Below are 17,654 nucleotides of genomic sequence, written 5' to 3' on the forward strand. Positions count from 1 at the left end.
TTCTGTTTCACTTTTTTCCTTAAATGATAATGATAAATCAGAATTTTTTAGTGGAGTTGGAAGTCCTTCCCCTTCATTCCTTAACTTATGCTTCCTTGGATCCTTCTAAATGAACAAGTAAAATAGGTATGTTAAAGGTGGGACAACATAAACATGTTAAAATTACAGGTTGAAATTGAGATTCAGGGGGAACAATTAGGTTGTTGGGAGTGCTTCTCCCCCCACCCCACCTCTCCCCAAACTAAATAGTGAATGATAACTTATTTGGCCTTTAGGAATGTAAGTGGTTCTATTACATTACGTAAAATTTATCCCATCAGCAGCATGGTTTAGTGAAATGAAACTGGCTCTTGCTCACTTAGAAGTAAGCTGTTAACTGTTCCACAAGCCTTTATTGGCCAGCTATCTCTGGCTTCCAAAAAATCTGGAACCAGGTAAAGCTTACTGGAGGGGAAGAACAAGTTTTTCAGAAGTAACCCCAAAATTTGGGAGCTGTAATTAAATCCCCCAGCAAATGTTTGAACTTTAATCATCTTCAAGAGAAGATCCAGCCTCAATTTTCAGCTAATAGAAGGGGTAGGAAGATGTAAATGTATATGCAGTCTCCATTGTTGTGATTTTAATTATCACATGTTGCTTGAAGTTACCTAGAACAGGTTTCTCTTCACGGTCATGGTTTAGAAGGAGGGCAACTCAGGCCATCAGTGTGCAAAACATTGCTGTTGGAAAAAATGGAGTCCTGTATCTGTCATGTATTTTGCTACATGCTTTACAAATACAAGGTTGATGGTAAGTTACTATAATTTTAGATGATTACCTGTTGCAAGTTTTTGCAACCTCTAGAATAGAACCTAGGTCATACTCCAAACCGTTCCACCTTTTGCTTTAGTTAGGTATTAAGTTGTTTGTATGGTCTTGACCTGCTGCAGTTTATCTGTGGGATGGGGGCATTTTTCCCCATTATAAAATCAGTGCCTAGAACTGTTCTAGAACCTAGGTGCTCAGTGTTGGGTACAGGTCAAATTTTGCCTCAGAATTACTACTTGGGAGCTTCCTTAGAAGTGAAATCTTAACTGATGTCCCTTAGGTGAACAAGTTTCTGAACAGGTAATCCCAGGCACTTCCCTTCACAACTTGATTCTGCATTTTCAATTTCTCGAGAAAGTTGACATGGCGTCTGTTTTCAGATCTATTAGGAATCAGAAGCTTTAAACTTTTCATTCCCTAACCCAGCTTCGAGACCACATTTCTGAGAATCTTAAAGCATAAAGACTCCATACCACTTTGATCATCATCTGCTTTTCATAGCTCACAGCTATTTGTGTAGAGCGTCTATCAGAACTTGAAAGTTTTCATTGTTGGAGCTAGTAAAGTTGAGTAGAAGTGTAAATAGAAGTAAAATACCTGCAAAGAGGTAATTTATGTTAATTCAGTGACTGGAAAGATCAGGAACCACCCAACTCCATCCAGGGAGATGAAGGTGTAGTGTCTGAGAAGTTTGATGGGACTTCAATGTGATAAAGGATTCTAGAACTTAATGCATTCACTTCAAGAAAGTAAGAGACCTAGATCTTTGAAGATCTAGAAAAGGGATGTCCTGAAATGAAGATTGGATAGTGTGTCTAATGTAACCAAGGAGAAGAGTTCACCAAAAGGAATAACCTACTCCACAGGAGAGCAGGTTTTGCCCAGACTCGGGTATGAAGTCCCTCGAAAATAATGTCCAGTCAAATTCTCCAATCAAGAGCATCTCTGTCTTCTGAGAGAGCTCTGGCACATCAGGATGAGGACATCCTATATTAGTAGGCAGGAGGGAGAGAACAGAAAAAAGGCCTGGGGGCATTCTAGACTATTCTGTGTTCCAAAGACTGACAAAGGAGAGGTCTAAACCTCAGCGACCTTGCACAGAGAGGTAGCCAGTGCTGCCAGCAATCCCTGCTCTGTAAATAGTGGGCCACCAGGGAGGGTGGGCCTCCCTGGTGATTCCTCAGATCACCCATGATCTCGGGCTCTGAAAAAGTTAATAAAGGTGGTAAATCACACTGCTCAAGCCCAAATTTCTTGTGTATCTCTCATACAAAGTTGTTGGGGAAAGAAACAAGCTTGGCAGGATTCCCCTCCCGCCACTAACAAGCACTAAACTCAGTACTGAGCTTCATCACTCTCTTGAGAAGGAAGACACAGTGGAAGGCTATTTGTGTAGAGCGTTTTATAGACCAAAGCTCAAACAAGAGGTGGAGGTTGGAGACCTAGGAAGCTGAATCATGGAAAAGAGATTCCAACCTCCCCTCATACACTTGTCTCAAGGCAAGCCTTACTGAATACACCTTGGGTCCTCCAAATGCCAGGTTTCCCATTGTCCCCTTCTGGTCTGGAGAACCCAGCTTCTTCTGGGGAGAACATTTATCAGAAGGGAATAAAGAAAATCTCCATCACCAGTCCCACCCCTCTGGGCCAGCTTAGTCTGTGGCTTCCATCTTAGTCCCCCGGGGCACCAGGAAGATGGCCCCATCAGCAGCCTGTTGGAGAGCATACTCTTCAGGGGAGTAGCTGTTGCCCGCTTCATCCCGCAGGTGCTGGAAAATGTCACAGTACAGCTCCGTCAGCTGTTGGCGCATGACCTCCAGGGTCCTGTCAGCCTCCCCTCTGGCCCGGAGAAGCCGTTCCCGTTCACTGCCCAGCCGCTCCAGTTCCCGCTCCAACTGCACAATGGTCTCCAACTTTCTCTTGCGACAGTTCTGGGCGGCCACCTTGTTTTTGCCCCGCCGTCGGATGTCCCGGACTAAGGCCAGCTGGCTCTCCGTCAGTGGGTATCGTGCCAACAGCTCGTTAAAGTCATCTACTGGCAAGTTGACAATCTTGTCCGTCGGGAAGGGAATCTTCATAGCCAGGGCCCGACGCTCATCCCGACTCCCCGCCTCCCCCCGTGCAGTGGACTTGGCCCGCACCGGGCCTGAAGAGGGTTCTAAGGCTAAGGGGTTCTCCGCAGGTGGCAAGGCATAGTTAGGGTGGGCCAAAGAGTTGGGCATAAGTGAATAGGGGTACTCCACTGGGTACATCTCTACGTACTCACTGCGCCGCCGACCAGCCTCTGTCCCCTCCAGCTCAAGAGATTCAGCGTCACTATAGTTGAGGGATAATCCTGAGTCGGATTCTGGGTCTTCTTGGGGCTTGGGGGGCCCCACTGGCAGCCCAATGTCCAGGAGAGCCAAGGGGTCTGGGAGGGGCTCACTGAGCAGGCTCGAGAGGGTCAGTGGCTTGGAGACTGGGATGGCCATGTTGCCATAGGAGTATGAAGGCTCTGGGACCTGAGATGTGGGTGCTGGAAGCTCATAAGGTGGTGGAGGAAGGGCGAAGCCAGCATCTGGGTGAATTGAGCAGGGGCAGTAAGTTGGGGGTGGTGGGGGCCCAGGATATGGGGCTGGGGCTGGGGCCTCAAATGATGGCTCACTTGGAGCGTTTAGGCCCTGCAAGAAAAGACAAAGAGGTTTTGGAGACAGCCTGAGGGACAGAAACCAGTTCTTTCTCCAGAAGAAGCTGGGTCCTTCTGAAAGACACAGTGAGATAACAGGGGAACATAAAAGTGCTAAAAATCATTCAAAGCTTCTTGTAAGGTTGAAGCTATTTCAATCAGAAAGCAGCTTAAACAGGAATGGAAGTCATTGATGTCAGACTTGGGAAAGGACTATCTAAGGCTGCAACAATATAGAATCTCCTCCTCCTCAGGAGAAGTTCTTATTGGGTTGAAGTGGCACTTCTTCCTTTAGTTCCTTCAGGAAGACAAGAAGTTGTTATCTATGATGATCCCCCCACCTCCCCAAACCCTTTCCTGCTGTGGTTATCTAGGGTCAAAGGGTCAAATTCAGACCCTGGCCATCCCATGGGTTCCCAGCAGAGGGAGCTGCTGAGCAGGAGGAGGGCTCAGGGCAGATCTTGAGGGCCCAGGCATTGCAACAGGGGAGAAAAGAGGGGTGGGGTCAGTGGGCAGAGCCAGGTCTGGGGGCTGAGGCACCTTGGGGAGCCAGCACAAGCTCTACCCTCTCCTCTTCAGTCCCTCTCTCCCTGCCCAGGTGCAGAGAGGAGGAGAGAACATGTTGGAAAACAGGGCCCCCAACCCACATGGAGGAGACACCATGCTCCAGCCCAGATGGGACAAAGGCATCATTGTTAGACCAACAGACACCCCTTTGTCCAACTAGCAGGAGGCAAGGACCCTGTCATAGTCTGACCCCCCCCCCCTCTCCAGGCCCCTGAATTACCGCTCTGCTACCTGAGGGAAAGGGGCCCAGCATCTGAAGACAGGGGGAGGAAATGAGGGAAGAAGATGGGCAGGATTGGAGGAGAGGAGTTCAGAAGGGAAGAAGGTGAGAAAAGAAAGGCGGGGCAGAAGGTGGGATAGAGAGATGTGAGCAGTGTGGCTGCCCAGAGAGCTTATACTCTTCCCCACCACTCCTTTCCCCTGCTCTTCCACACCCTTTTCCCCTTCATATTCTGGTCTTCCATCCAGATCTCCCTCCTACTCCAGCCCATCCTTTTCCAGTGCCTGGAACATTCCCTGCTTGCTCCAACCCCCTGCCTCAGGTCCCAGCCAGACTCTGTATTTTTCTGCTCTTCCTTTTCCCAGGTACCCCCGACCCTGCTCACCTGCAGCTCAGTGATGGACATGATCTCTTGCCAAGTCAACTCCATCTCACCCAGCTCCAGAGCGGGTAACTGTGTCACCCTGTTCCTGCTCTGCTGGGGAGGACACGGGGGCATCCTACTGGGCCAGGGCCTGGTCCCGGGTCCCCAAAGCCCAAAAGGCCCCAGCAACCTGTGTCAAAGGAGAAAGAGGTTTAAAAAAAGATCTAGGTTAAAGCATGCCCCGCTAGGGGCCAGCAACTTTGTCCTGCCTCCATGGAGATCTCCCAGCAGCCTCAGCTGAGAGAAGGAGAGGCTTCATGCCCTCAGCTCTGTTGTCCTCATCAACCAACTCCTTATGCTACAAAGGCTTTCCCTGCCATGTGATCTCCACCTCACCTGCTGTGGCTGTAGTCAGGTCCTTTGGGAGCACAGTAGGTCTTTACCTACTTTTTCAGACAAGGTGCCTTCCCTTTCCCCTTCTTCTTGCTCCCGAAAACTGTATCAGCGGGCAGGGAAGAAGTCACATCTTCTGGGGTTGTTTTTCCCCCATTTTCTGGGGCAATTCCAGGGATCACTCCTGCTTTCCCCCTCGGTCCTCAGTTTTCCTCCTCTGTCTCATCCTCCAAGGTTGAGAGTGAGTACTTCGGGATCCCCAAGGAGCGTGTTGTGGGAAGAGCCAAGCAGATAGCCCCTCCCCTTCTCTGAGATACGGCCCAGGCCTGGTGGCTGATAGCAGTTCTGCCTTCTCCTCCTATCCTGACTCTGGGCTCCCCTGCTTGAGCCTGATAAGAGGTTTATCAGCTGGAGGCAGCAGAGGAGGAATGGTCTCTGGAGACACTGGACCTCTGTCCTATGGCCCTACAGGGTCATCCTGGCCATACCCCAACCCAAACCACCAGGCTTCCAAGGTTCCTAAGGGCATACAACAACCATAGCAAAAGCTTATTAAGCACTGTCAAGAGCTATGCTGATGTTTTACAAGAATTAGTTTGAGAATGATTTTCACAAAGATTCTATAGGGTCCATTCAGAAATTGAGACTCAACCCTATAAAGAGCCGGCATACATCTGGAATGTCTACTAGCCAACTCTGCTAGCAGGCAGCAGCCTCTCAGACACCTTCCCATCCCACTCCTGAGTCTCCAGACTCCAAGCCTCTCCTGGCGGTTCACCTCAGTCAGTTCATCCTGTGATATCTCTTTTCTTCTGGGGGAGTATCTCTTTGGAATCTTAAAAACACAGTCCCCTTCAGCACCCCCACCCATGTTTGATCTGGGCTCTAGCTGCCAGGCAGCCACAGAGCAGCCATGTGAGGCTGGGCAAAGCTGTCACACTGCTCTGAGCTTCTGTTTCCTCATTTATAAAACTAGGGAGTTGGAGAAGTCGAACTCGAGGTCCCTTTCTGCTTGGGCAGCTTACAGTTCTCAGCAAACCCTCACCCCTGTCTTCATCTTCTCCCTTCTATCTGCCCCTCTCCTCATCCCACCTCCCTATTCCTTAACACCTGTCTCCCTGCACCTGCTCCCCCAGCCTTCAACAAGAGAAGACAAGTAGATTTCACAGGGACCTCCCAATATCTTCTGGCCAGACACAGCACCCCACCCCTACCATATAAGTAAAGGCAGGCAGGCTGGGAGAGGGAGACACTTAGAAAAGAACAGAGGCCAGGACTGGATGACCTCAAATTGCATGACCTTAGATCACTACAAGGATGGCCTATCACAGCTATCCAATACGAAATCCACTCTTTGACTTAATCCAAAATTAGTAAGGACTGCAAATTATCTTTTGGAAGGAGGATCTCCCTAGTTCTTGCCCCCTGCCCCTTTGTTATACTGCCATCCCTAGAGCTGGGAGCTGGTGTAGGCCCAGGAGCTTGGCCCGTGGGCAAAGTGGGTGGGGTGTTTATGTCTGCCCAGGATGCCATTTCAACACCGGAACCCCACCCTCCCCCACCCAGGTTCGGGAGGAAATTGCCCAAAGGCAAAGTGAATGGAGAAGGGGGTTAGGGGGCAGGGACAATGACTCTTGCCTCATAGTCCTTCACACCGTACCCCCCACCCCACCCCAACTTTGTCCCTCCTTGTATCTTCCTGGATCTGACTCGCAGGTGCAGTGCAAAGATCCTGCCCTAGGAGGCAGGAGACCAGGTTCTCTGGCCTTCCAAAAGCATGACTTTGGTCAAATCAGTTCCCCATTCAGTCTCTTCCATCAAATGGAGATAGGACCAGAGAAGTTCCATGCTGCAGTACACGGCATCTAGCTCAGGGAGTCACAAACCTGATTTTGCACCGAATTCACCTGTCATACTTCTAAAATCACAGGCTCCTGTCAGTATCCCGGCCCCTCCAAGGCCCACTGAATTGAATTCATAAGTGCGGGTACCCAGTAAGCAGCATTTTAACAAGTGCCCTAGTGTTTCCGATGCCAGAGGCCCATCCCACCTTGAAAAATGCTAAACTAGTCCAACCATATGTACTTACAGGAAAGAACACAAAGCCAGAAAAGAGCCTGGCAAATGATCTCCAGACGCAGGCTTCAGACCCAGGCTAGGCTGGGTTCTAGGCTGTCCTGGTCTCTAAGACTAGAATATCAGCCCCTCCTCATGCACCTTTGGGACAGGGAAATGAGAATCCAGAAGGGTCCCTGTGGGAGGCAGGAGGTCGGAGAAGAGGGAGTTGATGAGAATCTCTAGATCAACTAGTTCCAACCACCTCTCTGGGGCAGTGGCAAGCTTGCACCGGGCCGAAAGGGAATAGTATGGTTTCCCCTAGATAGTCAGTGGTTGTTGGTGGTCTATACACCAGGCATAGGCCCCTCTGGACCTTAGGAGCCTACCTTTCTAAGGATGGGCCTGGGGGCCTGGGTGACTTGGACTGGGAGCTAGTGATATAGAGTAGGGAGGACGGCATAGTCAGAATTGACTCCAACGAAACGTCACAGAGGATGCAGAAACAACAGCTCTTGGGAGACTAGAGCCGGTCTCCCTGTGTCCCTTTTGCTTTACAATAAACAGTTCTCACTTTCCAGTTTAACCTGCACTTTGAAGTCACACAGCCCTCTTCCTCCCTACCAACATGTACCAGGTAGGACTGGCGCCATCTCCAGGGGCTATAATCCATCCTCCTTACTCTGATCCTTAATCTGATGGTGCTCCCCAGAAAGCTCTTATCACAGTCTCTGAGTACTCACAGAATGACACACAGCTTTATATTCAAGAATTCAAAATGAGGACCATTTGTGGGGGTGCCTTGATGGAGAGAACGAGAGAAGGCGCTTGCCTCTGGGATCCTGTTCTGAGGTTTAGTAGGTCAACCCACCTCTCCCTGTGTCAACAGGAGCAGTGAAAAGATGGGGAAGTATCAGGGAAACCTGGGGTGTGGAGTGGCAGGTGAGCAAGCTATTTAGAAATATTAGGAACCATCCCCAAAGAGGGAGAGACACATAGAGGTGAACAGAGGAAACCGGAAGAGAGAGGGAGAGTTGATCAGAGTGAGATTTAGTTTCTTGAGGACATACACAACTCAAACAGGTGGATGGGAACAAGGCAGAAAGGAACAAGTTTCTGTTATCCTCATTCGGTCCTAGAAACCAAACGCCAGTCATTTGGGGGTCAATGACTAGAGAATCCCAGCCCCAGCAGATCTGTTACCTCCCCTCTTCTCTTCCACTGCTACCCAGCCTCCTACTTTCCCAGCTGCTAAGATTTCCAGTCCGAAGAAACTGTACCGGGGTAGGATGCCTTCTTCTCCCTGTCAGTTCTAGTGAGCTCAACTGCCCAGGCCCAGAAGGAGCAAAGGAGGCAAGACCTCAACAGCTCTGCGCCCACCATCCCATCCTTCTGCAGAGCTCCTCACCCATCCAGGTATCCAGGCATCCAGGGTCTCCAGTTCCTCACCTTCCCCCAAATCCTCCCAGCTGGCCAGTCAGGGCAGCATGATGGAATTGAGTAAAGGAAAGGGGGGTACCATAGGCCTAAGATTTTGTTGGCTACCCCCCCTGGGGGGGTCACCCTCCTGCTGAAGGTTACTCGGGGTCACCCCCACCCCCTCAAAGGGGCCTCAGAGGATGACTGTCTGGTCCCCACCTACATACAGCCTCTCACCCAAGAATCTCAAGAGTGCTCAATAAGCCATCTAGGTTCTCTCCCAGATGAATTCCCAAAGATGTCTAATTCCCAAGCCAGGGGCAGCCAGGGAAGGCCTGAGGTCTCCTGCGGGTGTGCGGAAAGTTGGTCATTTTCTCCCTCTGCCCCTTCCACCTCCCCAGCTCGCCCGTGGGATCCCACTGGAATCTACCTCCCACCCCGCTCCTCAGGCACCTGTGGCAGGGTCCGAGCTGGGCGAGGAGAGAGATGTGGCTCCCGTTGCTGTCTCTGGGGAGGCTGGGCCTGCGCTGACACCTCCCGGGTGAGGATCCCTGCTACCTCTGGAAACGGGGGAAGGCCGCGCCCCGCCCCCGGGCCATTTCTGAGCGCCGAGTGTGGAGGCTCGGCCTGAGCACGGGGAGCGCCTGGTGGCGCACCAGCCTCCTCTCTGAAGACCTCGGCCTGAGCTCTCCGTCCTTCCTCCAGCCCTCCCCTCTCCCCGTGGCCCTCCTCTCCTCCTGCCCCTTCTGGCCAAGAGAGGAAACTTGAGCCTGGTGTGGTTTCTGCCCACACCCCGCCCCCCACCTTGCTCCCGGCCAGCGGGGGCACACATGGCTTCCAGCGCCTCTCAGCCCTCCTTCCGAGACCAGGAGTCCAGCCAGGCCTGCGTTTCTCCCTTGCATAGGATGAAATCCAACCTAGTGGCCCACTCCAAGGTGACCTCTAAACTTCATACAAGTCTAACCTCCTTCCTCTGCCCCCTAACTCTCTTAGGGACAGGGAAACTGAGTCATAGCTGCTGAAGATAGGGACCCAATGTCTAGTGTCCCAGCTGTTAAGGCAAGTGGGCTTTTAGGGCATTGCTTTTATTTAAGGAAAGCCTCGGGTCTGGGAGAGAGGGAGGGGAGCTATTTTGGGGAGGAGGGGCAGTGGCTGCTTTGATGTGTCCTTTCACCTGTAGCCTTCTCCCCTCCCCCAGCAGCCTCAGATGTCCTAGGACAAAGGCCTCTTTCTTGGCCAGGTTTGTTGTCAGTGTGTGAGGGGAGTTAGATGTGCACAGGGCACCCAGCAGCGACAGTATTCACCTCTCTTAAAGGGGGCCCTGGGTGCCCTTTGTCCTCCTTTCTTCCAGGCAGGGCATCCCAAACACAGGGCAGCCTCATCCTCTGGACGGGCCAGCACATGTCTTAGGATATCGGGTTGATCCCCCAGCACCCACAGCAGCTCTTTCTCAGGGCAGGAAGTACCCCCCAGAAGTTGCTCCATCATCCCTTGGTCTCCAATGCACAATCCAAGACCCAGGCCAAACAGATCTCTCTCCAGAGACCACAGGAGTCTTGTTTCCTTCTAGTTTCCCGTTAGTGGCTCTCAGCTGTAAGGAAAGTCCTTCCCATGTCTAGCTTCAGTCCTTACAACTGCAGCTTAAAACTTTTTCTCTATTTTTTTCTTTGTATAATAGTTCAAGTTCTATTGGAAATCATTAAAGACGGGGAGGCAGATGGGTGTCACCCCAAGACAGAGCTGGCACCCAACCAACATTCTTTGATAAGATCATGTTCACTGGGGGTGCCTGGGTGGCTCAGTGGGTTAAAGCCTCTGCCTTCGGCTCGGGTCATGGTCTCAGGGTCCTGGAATCGAGCCCCGCATCGGGCTCTCCGCTCAGCGGGGAACCTGCTTCCTCCTCTCTCTCTGCCTGACTACTTGTGATCTCTGTCTCTCAAATAAATAAATAAAATCTAAAAAAAAAAAAAGTTTATGTTCACTGTTAAGATACTGAAAATATTCTGTCCCAGTTCATAAAGAATAGCTGCTGGGAGTCCTCCTCCAAGTGTTCCCCGCCCTTACACCCCTACATCAGCACTACATTTCTCCCTTGGGACCTTCCACAACCAGCAACACAACCAAGCAACTCAAGAGGCAGTTTGATATGGCTTCCTGGCAGCTTGTGTCTGTGCGGGGGTTGGGAGGCTGGGGGTGGGGGGAGGATGAGGAGGTGGGTGTTGATCAACCCCCACACTACACCCATGATTAAACACTTTGGGTTCTGGCTCTATTCCAGGAGATCATGATTCTATATGCATGATCCTTGTGGGACAGGAGGGGACCCATGGCTTCATGGCATGTTACTTGTGGGTTCAGAATCTCTTGATGACCTGGGCATGAATCTAGGTCACATACCTGGAATCTGGGCATTCAGATATAGCTCTCTCAGTGGCATACTTATTCGGGCCCCTCAGAGGGGATGAGGGGTGATGATAGTCACACTTGTGGCTGATTAAATAATGATATCAGGTTACAGCTGGTGAACAAACATTTACTGAATGAAAACTACCAACTCAGGGCACTGTTGTGGCATGGCAGATACAACTGTGGATAACACAAGCCTCATCATTCATTAATCCATTCAATGAAGATTTATTGAGTGTCTACTATGTTTTATACTCCAGGAACACAAAGATGGATAAGATATAGTCTATGCCCTCACTCACAGTCTAGATGGGGAATTACACTAATAAAGGTCAATTACACTAATAAAGGTCACCCAGAGCACCTGGGTGGCTCAGTCATTAAGCGTCTGCCTTCAGCTCAGGTCGTGATCCTGGGGTCCTCGGATAGAGCCCCACATTGGGCTCCCTCCTCAGCGGGAAGCCCTTAAAAAAATTAAGGGCTATGAAGTTGAATTTCTGCTTGATGAAATTCAGGAAAGTCTTCACAGAGGAGATGACAATTGAGCTGGGCTGTGGAGAATGACTAGGGGTTCACAAGGGAGAGAGAGGAAGAAGGGTATTCCAAGCAAAGATATAAAGGCACAGAGCCATAAAACATAGGGTAATACTTTGGGTCTACTAGGGTGGGGCGTGGGGGTAGGAAGTACTAGAAGATAAGCCCGGGAAGTTTGGGGCAAGATTGTAAAGAGTCTTGAAAGTCAAGCTAGAGAGGTTATATTTCATCTTGTAAGCAATAGGCATTTACAGAAGTGTCTGAAGCAGTTACTGCTTATTTCGGGGGGACAGACATGAGCAAGTAGGGTGAACTAAGTGAACAGACAGCCTTCACTGAGGCAGCTTGGCCAGCCAGAATTGTCTTTCCCACCTCTCTCCCACTCCCCTCCTATAGGAAAAGGCCATGACTGCCATTCCCACCCTGCATCCTGAGTCCAGAACATGCTTGATAGCCCTCAGGGGTGGGAATGGTTCCTTCAGCCTCCTCTTCTCTGATTCCTGATGTCCAGAGTCAACAGCCTTCTCTCTTCAGTCTCCTTTGTCTGATTTATGATTAGCAGGGGATTAGGCGCCTGGATGCGTTGGATAGTGCCTGTGGCTTGGCAACGCAGGATCCCTAGCATTTTCCAATCCCAAGATTCTCCTGCTTTCGGCAAAGGTAGCAAACAAAATGTGGAGAAAAACATGGCAACATGTCTTGACTGTTACACTATTATTCTCCATTCAGGCTGCTCACCTATTCTCAAAAGTCTGACTTGTCACCCCGATCAATCCACCCTCCCCACCCCGCCCCAACGCATGTGCACACCACCACCAGCATTAGGTCAAGCCACAGGCAATGTTGCCAAACACCCCACTGGGTTATGCAACCAGCTTCCCGAGTAGGGCGGGGTGGGCAGAGGTGGAACCAGGGGAGGGCCGTGGGTCCCAGAGGGAGATGGCTGCATTGTCTGCCTGCTGGTCTGACCGCAGTGGCCCCAGGGGGCGGGGGCAGGCCTGGCCCTTTATCAGTGCCCTGCAGGGTTGCACCCGCCACCCCCTGGCTTCCTCTCTCAACAGACGGAAAGGGGAGGCAGCCACAGGAGGCAAGGGGAGGGCTGGGTGTTATCCTAGGCACCAGAGCCCGGCGGTTACCCCGGATGGATGGGGGAGGTCGAGGAGGGGGTCTGGGACCTGGGAATAGTTGAGGCCCCTCTTACTAAAGTAAACCGAGGCCCAGGTATTGGAGCCAGATCTCCTAAGCCATCTGCTGATGTTTTTCCTTGTCTTCTAGTTTGGGGAAAGATAGGATTAAAAAAAGTCTTTGAGGAAGTTGCTTTCCAGCGATAAGAATTCCTAAAGGATTTTCTCAGGAGTTGAGGGGAGACTGAGCCCCACTCTCAGACCAAAATTGCTTAGGGCTTAGGGTCCAGGGAGTAGGTAAGACTGCAGATTCCAGACTCTGACTTCTAAGAGTTGTGCCCTGCTAGCAGAGCCTAGCCCTGAACCCAAAATGGATGAAGGCTAACAGATGAGTCCAGAGTAGCCCAGAAGAAATAACCCCTGGGGCTTCATTCTAAATCTCAAAAGAGACAAGGGCATGGTGTAGAGCAGAATGAGGGAGGACCAGATCCTGCATCTTGAGACCCAGGCTTGAGTCTTAACCTTTCTTGGCTATGTGGGCTTGGGCAGCCCAACCTTTCTGAGCTTTCTCTCCTCACCTGAAAAATGGAGATGATGATGATGATAATGATGATACCTATTTAATGGTGTTGAGAAGATGACAAGAAATCTACAAGAAAGTGAGTCTATTATTATTAGGAGATGGGAGCTTCAAAGCCTGGAGGCCAGAGCCCCTCAGGGGTTTGGGGAATAAGACTAACCTATCTGGAAGCCACACTCATATGTGAGAGACACTTGGAACAGAACTGCAGCCAGCCAGTGGGCAGCCTGACTCGGGGAGACATCCAGGCCTAGGATGCAGCAGTTTGTGGGGGCAGGTGGCAGCCAGACTTCCAGGAACTAGCCCTCAGGCCATGGCTCTCCCACCAGCACTATTGGGCGGGCCTGCTTTAGCCACACAGTGGGCACAGGGCCAGCTTTCTGGGCTTCAGTCACCTTCCAGGAACCCAAACCCCTACCCCCACCTCACCCTGTTGCAATCCTCTGCAGGGCCAGAACTGCTAGGAAGCCCCACCCTCTGCTCCTTGGAGGATGAGACTTGCTACATGCCTATTTTTTTTTAACATTTTTTACAAGATTTTATTTATTTATTTGTCAGACAGTGAGAGAGAGCACAACCAGGGGGAGCGGCAGGCAGAGGGAGAAGCAGGCTCCCTGCTGAGCAAGGAGCCCAAAGCGGGACTTGTTTCCACCATCCTGGGATCATGACCTCAGCTGAAGGCAGATGCTTAACCTACTGAGCCACCCAGGCATCCCTTTAACTTTTTTTTTTTTTAATTAAGTAAACTCTGTGGCCAACGTGGTGCTTAAACTCACCACCCCAAGACCAAGAGCCACAGGCTCCACCCGCTGAATCAACCAGATGCTTGACTATTTACTCCTTCTCACAGCCATCCAGCTCATTCCAGCTTTTTGTCTTTGATCAAGCCACTCCCCTCCACCAGAATGCTCTGCTTGGCCCTTCCTACCAACCCAAGGCAGTACTGAGTAGAAGAGAGATCTGGGTTTGAGGGTCTGCTCAACACGCCACTGTGAGTTTAGGCAATTTATTTAAACCTCCTCCTGCCTCAGTTTCTCCTAAATGGGCAGAATAGAGCTCCCAACACAAGTGACGGTGGGGGATCAGATGAGATGATGTACATACAGTACTTATATGGAAAGTCCATGACTGCCAGTTCCTTATACATATCAAATAATTAATAACCTGATTTAAATGTTTTTTTTTTAAAGATTTTATTTATTTGACAGAGAGAGAGAAATCACAAGTAGGCAGAGAGGCAGGCAGAGAGAGAGAGGGGAGGAAGCAGGCTCCCTGCGGAGCAGAGAGCCCGACATGGGGCTCGATCCCAGGACCCCGGGATCATGACCTGAGCCGAAGGCAGAGGCTTTAACCCACTGAGCCACCCAGGCGCCCCTGATTTAAATGTTTTATTTGCAAATTGAACCATATGATTTTGTATTTTATTATATTGCCTTGTAATAATGGTGGTATAAACTGTATTGTACAAAACTTGACTCAGGCCCTGTAACACAAAGGCTAAAAGCACAAATTTGATGGGTGCCTGGCTAGCTCGGTTGGTAAAACAAGAGACTTTTGATCTTGGAGTTGTGAGTTCAAGCCCCATACTGGGTGTAGAGATTATGTAAATATATAAAAACTTAGAAAAAAATCTTAAAAAAAGTTTTTTTAAGAGCATGAATTTTGGAGTCAGAAATGCCTATACTCTGATACTCTGATCACTTTGAGATCACAAGCAAGTTCTTTAATCTCTCCAAGCCTAATTTTACCCACCCAGTAATTTGGGGGATAATAGCAATATTTATGTGTTATTGTGAGAAGTAAATGAGTTTAAAACCAGGTATGTGTGTTTAATTCAGTGACTCAGTGCCTGAGCTATAGTAAGCATTATTAAATGGCACATATATGGCACATCTAATATTATTATTATTTTTTTAAAGATTTTATTTATTTATTTGACAGAGAGAAATCACAAGTAGATGGAGAGGCAGGCAGAGAGAGAGAGAGAGAGGGAAGCAGGCTCCCTGCTGAGCAGAGAGCCCGATGCGGGACTCGATCTCAGGACCCTGAGATCATGACCTGAGCCGAAGGCAGCGGCTTAACGCACTGAGCCACCCAGGCGCCCTAATATTATTATTAAATATATTAAATTATTGCATTAAATTGTTGTTAATGAATAGGTAAACTTATTAAGAAGGATTGCATTTCATATTTTGTCTTTTTTTGTGTATACCTCAAGGTGTCTAGTTCTGAGTTTAAATACTGTCACTCAATCAACAAATATTTATAGAGTATTTGCCAAATTGCTAAATTTGGAGGATACCAAGATGATTAAATTGTGATCTTTTGTCTTTAGGCACTCACAAGTCTGATGGGGCAGACACAAGTATAAACAGGTCAGTGAATATGGCCAGTGATGTGAGAATAGATAAATCAGTTTTTGGGGAGTAGAGGCCTGGGTGGCTCAGTCAGTTAAGCATCTATCTTTGGCTCAGGTCATGATCCCAGGGTCCTGAGATCAAGTCCCATCTCGGGCTCCTTGCTCAGCAGGAAGCCTGCTGCTCCCCCTGCTTGTGCTCTCTCTCTCTCTCTCTCTCTCTCTCTCCCTCCCTCCCTCCCTCTCTGACAAGTAAATAAATAATAAATTTTTAAAAAGATTAAAAAATTAGGTTTGGGGGGCACCTGGGTGGCTCAGTGGGTTAAGCCGCTGCCTTCAGCTCAGGTCATGATCTCAGGTCCCTGGGATTGAGTCCCAAATCGGGCTCTCTGCTCAGCAGGGAGCCTACTTCCCTCCCTCTGTCTCTCTGCCTGCCTCTCCATCTACTTGTGATCTCTCTCTGTCAAATAAATAAATAAAATCTTAAAAAAAAATTAGTTTTGGGGGAAACAAAAAAAAAGAAGCAACTGTCCCTTGGAAGGCCTCAGAGAGGAGGTAACCTTTCAACTAGTCTTGAAAGATGAAAAAAATATGAATTTCCTAGGAGAAAAATGGGAGACAACATTCTGAGCAGAAGATACAATATATATAAATGCACAGTTGTGGAGGGAAGCCCTATAAGATTTGACCAGTTATAGTGTATGAGAACCCCAATGTTGTTAAAAGAGGTTTGGGTGGAGAGGAAGTTTCCTGGAGTAGGCCTTAGTGAGGAGGTTCAGGGCCCACTCCCCAGGGAGTCTATCTAGTTGCCTATCAAAGTTCTCAGGTAGACGGCTCCCTCCAAGTACTCTGGGGCAAGTTGAGATGTCCTATCCTGGGAAAACTTACAGGGCTTTACGGAGGTTCTTTTAGTCTCTAGCAGTGACCAACTTGGCCAAAACTGACAAGGGGGCTCTCCTCACTGTGGTGAGCCTGGGCTGACCTCTGTATAGCACATGGAGACCCCAAATAAAGGGTGGAATTTTCCACGTGCCTCTGGGCCCCTTCCCAAAGTCTTCTGCTTTTAAAGTTTCTTTCAAAAAGCCTATCTCCACACCAGGGCCTCATACTTGCCCTGTTGGCAGTTCTTGTCTGTGTTCTCTCCGGTTGCAGCTAAAACCACACTCATAACCTGCTTGCTGTCCCTCTGGCCATATTTTCCCCAAAGAGATCACTTGGCAGAGAATGAGACACCCACAAGGAGGAAGGTGTAGTGCTCCTGACCTCATCTTCCCTCAACTATCAGCTTTCCTTCTCCAGAATGAAGAAACAGAAAAAGAGCAAGATCCATATTGAGGATTGGGGGAGAGCCAGCAGCTCAGTTACCCAGACAAGAAACGAAAAGCAGACTTCATTGTTTCTTACTTCCTGGTGGGAGAAGAGGTGCAAAGAAGAAATAAGGAAAGACCAATGGTTGGAAAAGAAAAAAATATTAGAACAATTTAGTCCAAATAAAATTCTCCATAACATCCAAGTACCTTAACTTCTGTTCATTATTTTCTGCCTTTTCTTCTCACACCCTAACACCTGTCCTCCCACCCAATTACCTCTTTTCTCTCAATAATCTTTAAGCCATTGATACTATCTTTTTATTTTCTTCTTCTTCTTTTTTAAGATTATTTATTTATTTATTTGATAGAGAAAGACACTGCGAGAGAGGGAGCATAAGCAGGGGGAGTGGGAGAGCGAGAAGCAGGCTTCCTGTGAAGCAGGAAGCCAGATGCAGGGCTCCATCCCAGGACCCTGGGATCATGACTTGAGCCAAAGGCAGACACTTAACTGCCTGAGCCACCCAGGCTCCCCTTTATTTTAGTCTTTAAATAACCCACCCCCTCCCCTTATATCTAGAACTATAAACCTGTTCACTTCCTTGCCCCATTTCTCCCTCCACTGAACTTTCCTGAGGGGAAAACAATCAATTCTGGGGCTCCTGGCTGGCTCAGTCTGTAGATCATGTGACTCTTGATCCTAGGGTTGTGAGTTCAAGCCCCATGTTGGGTGTAGAGATTATTTAAGGAAATTAAAAAAAAAAAAAAAAAAGTTCTGGTTAGATCCAACAATTTAGCTTCTCTGTATCTATACCTGGGCAGCTTAATATTGGTAGAGGAAATCACAGATTCTTGCT

The 17,654-nt window shown here is 49.2% G+C and overlaps 1 protein-coding gene across 3 annotated transcripts; it reads right to left on the reverse strand.

The window, feature by feature from the left end:
* Nucleotides 1-2,194: 2,194 nt before the first annotated feature.
* NFE2 (nuclear factor, erythroid 2) lies at nt 2,195-9,179 on the reverse strand. 3 transcript variants are annotated; one of them, XM_059403314.1, is made up of 3 exons: nt 8,944-9,179; nt 4,645-4,813; nt 2,195-3,467 (listed from the first exon to the last, which is right to left on the reverse strand). In XM_059403314.1, the coding sequence occupies exons 2-3, from the start codon at nt 4,756-4,758 to the stop codon at nt 2,460-2,462; spliced, it is 1,122 nt and encodes a 373-aa protein (XP_059259297.1). In that variant the 5' UTR covers nt 4,759-4,813; nt 8,944-9,179; the 3' UTR covers nt 2,195-2,459. The 3 variants fall into 3 exon arrangements, with proteins under 3 accessions (XP_059259297.1, XP_059259296.1, XP_059259299.1); XM_059403313.1 differs by lacking the exon at nt 8,944-9,179 and adding an exon at nt 5,020-5,282; XM_059403316.1 differs by lacking the exon at nt 8,944-9,179 and having other exon boundaries at nt 2,195-3,364; nt 4,645-4,732.
* Nucleotides 9,180-17,654: the final 8,475 nt, after the last annotated feature.

This window comes from Mustela nigripes, chromosome 6 (assembly GCF_022355385.1).
Source record: "Mustela nigripes isolate SB6536 chromosome 6, MUSNIG.SB6536, whole genome shotgun sequence".
NCBI classification, from domain to species: Eukaryota; Metazoa; Chordata; class Mammalia; order Carnivora; family Mustelidae; genus Mustela; species Mustela nigripes.

Bases quoted from the DNA above. Each gene is read 5' to 3' on its own strand.
- NFE2 (XM_059403314.1), bottom strand. From the start codon at position 4,758: ATGCCCCCGTGTCCTCCCCAGCAGAGCAGGAACAGGGTGACACAGTTA. The intron at 3,468-4,644 runs GTGAGCAGGGTC...CTTTTCTTGCAG, and splicing joins TGTCCATCACTGAGCTGCAG to GGCCTAAACGCTCCAAGTGA.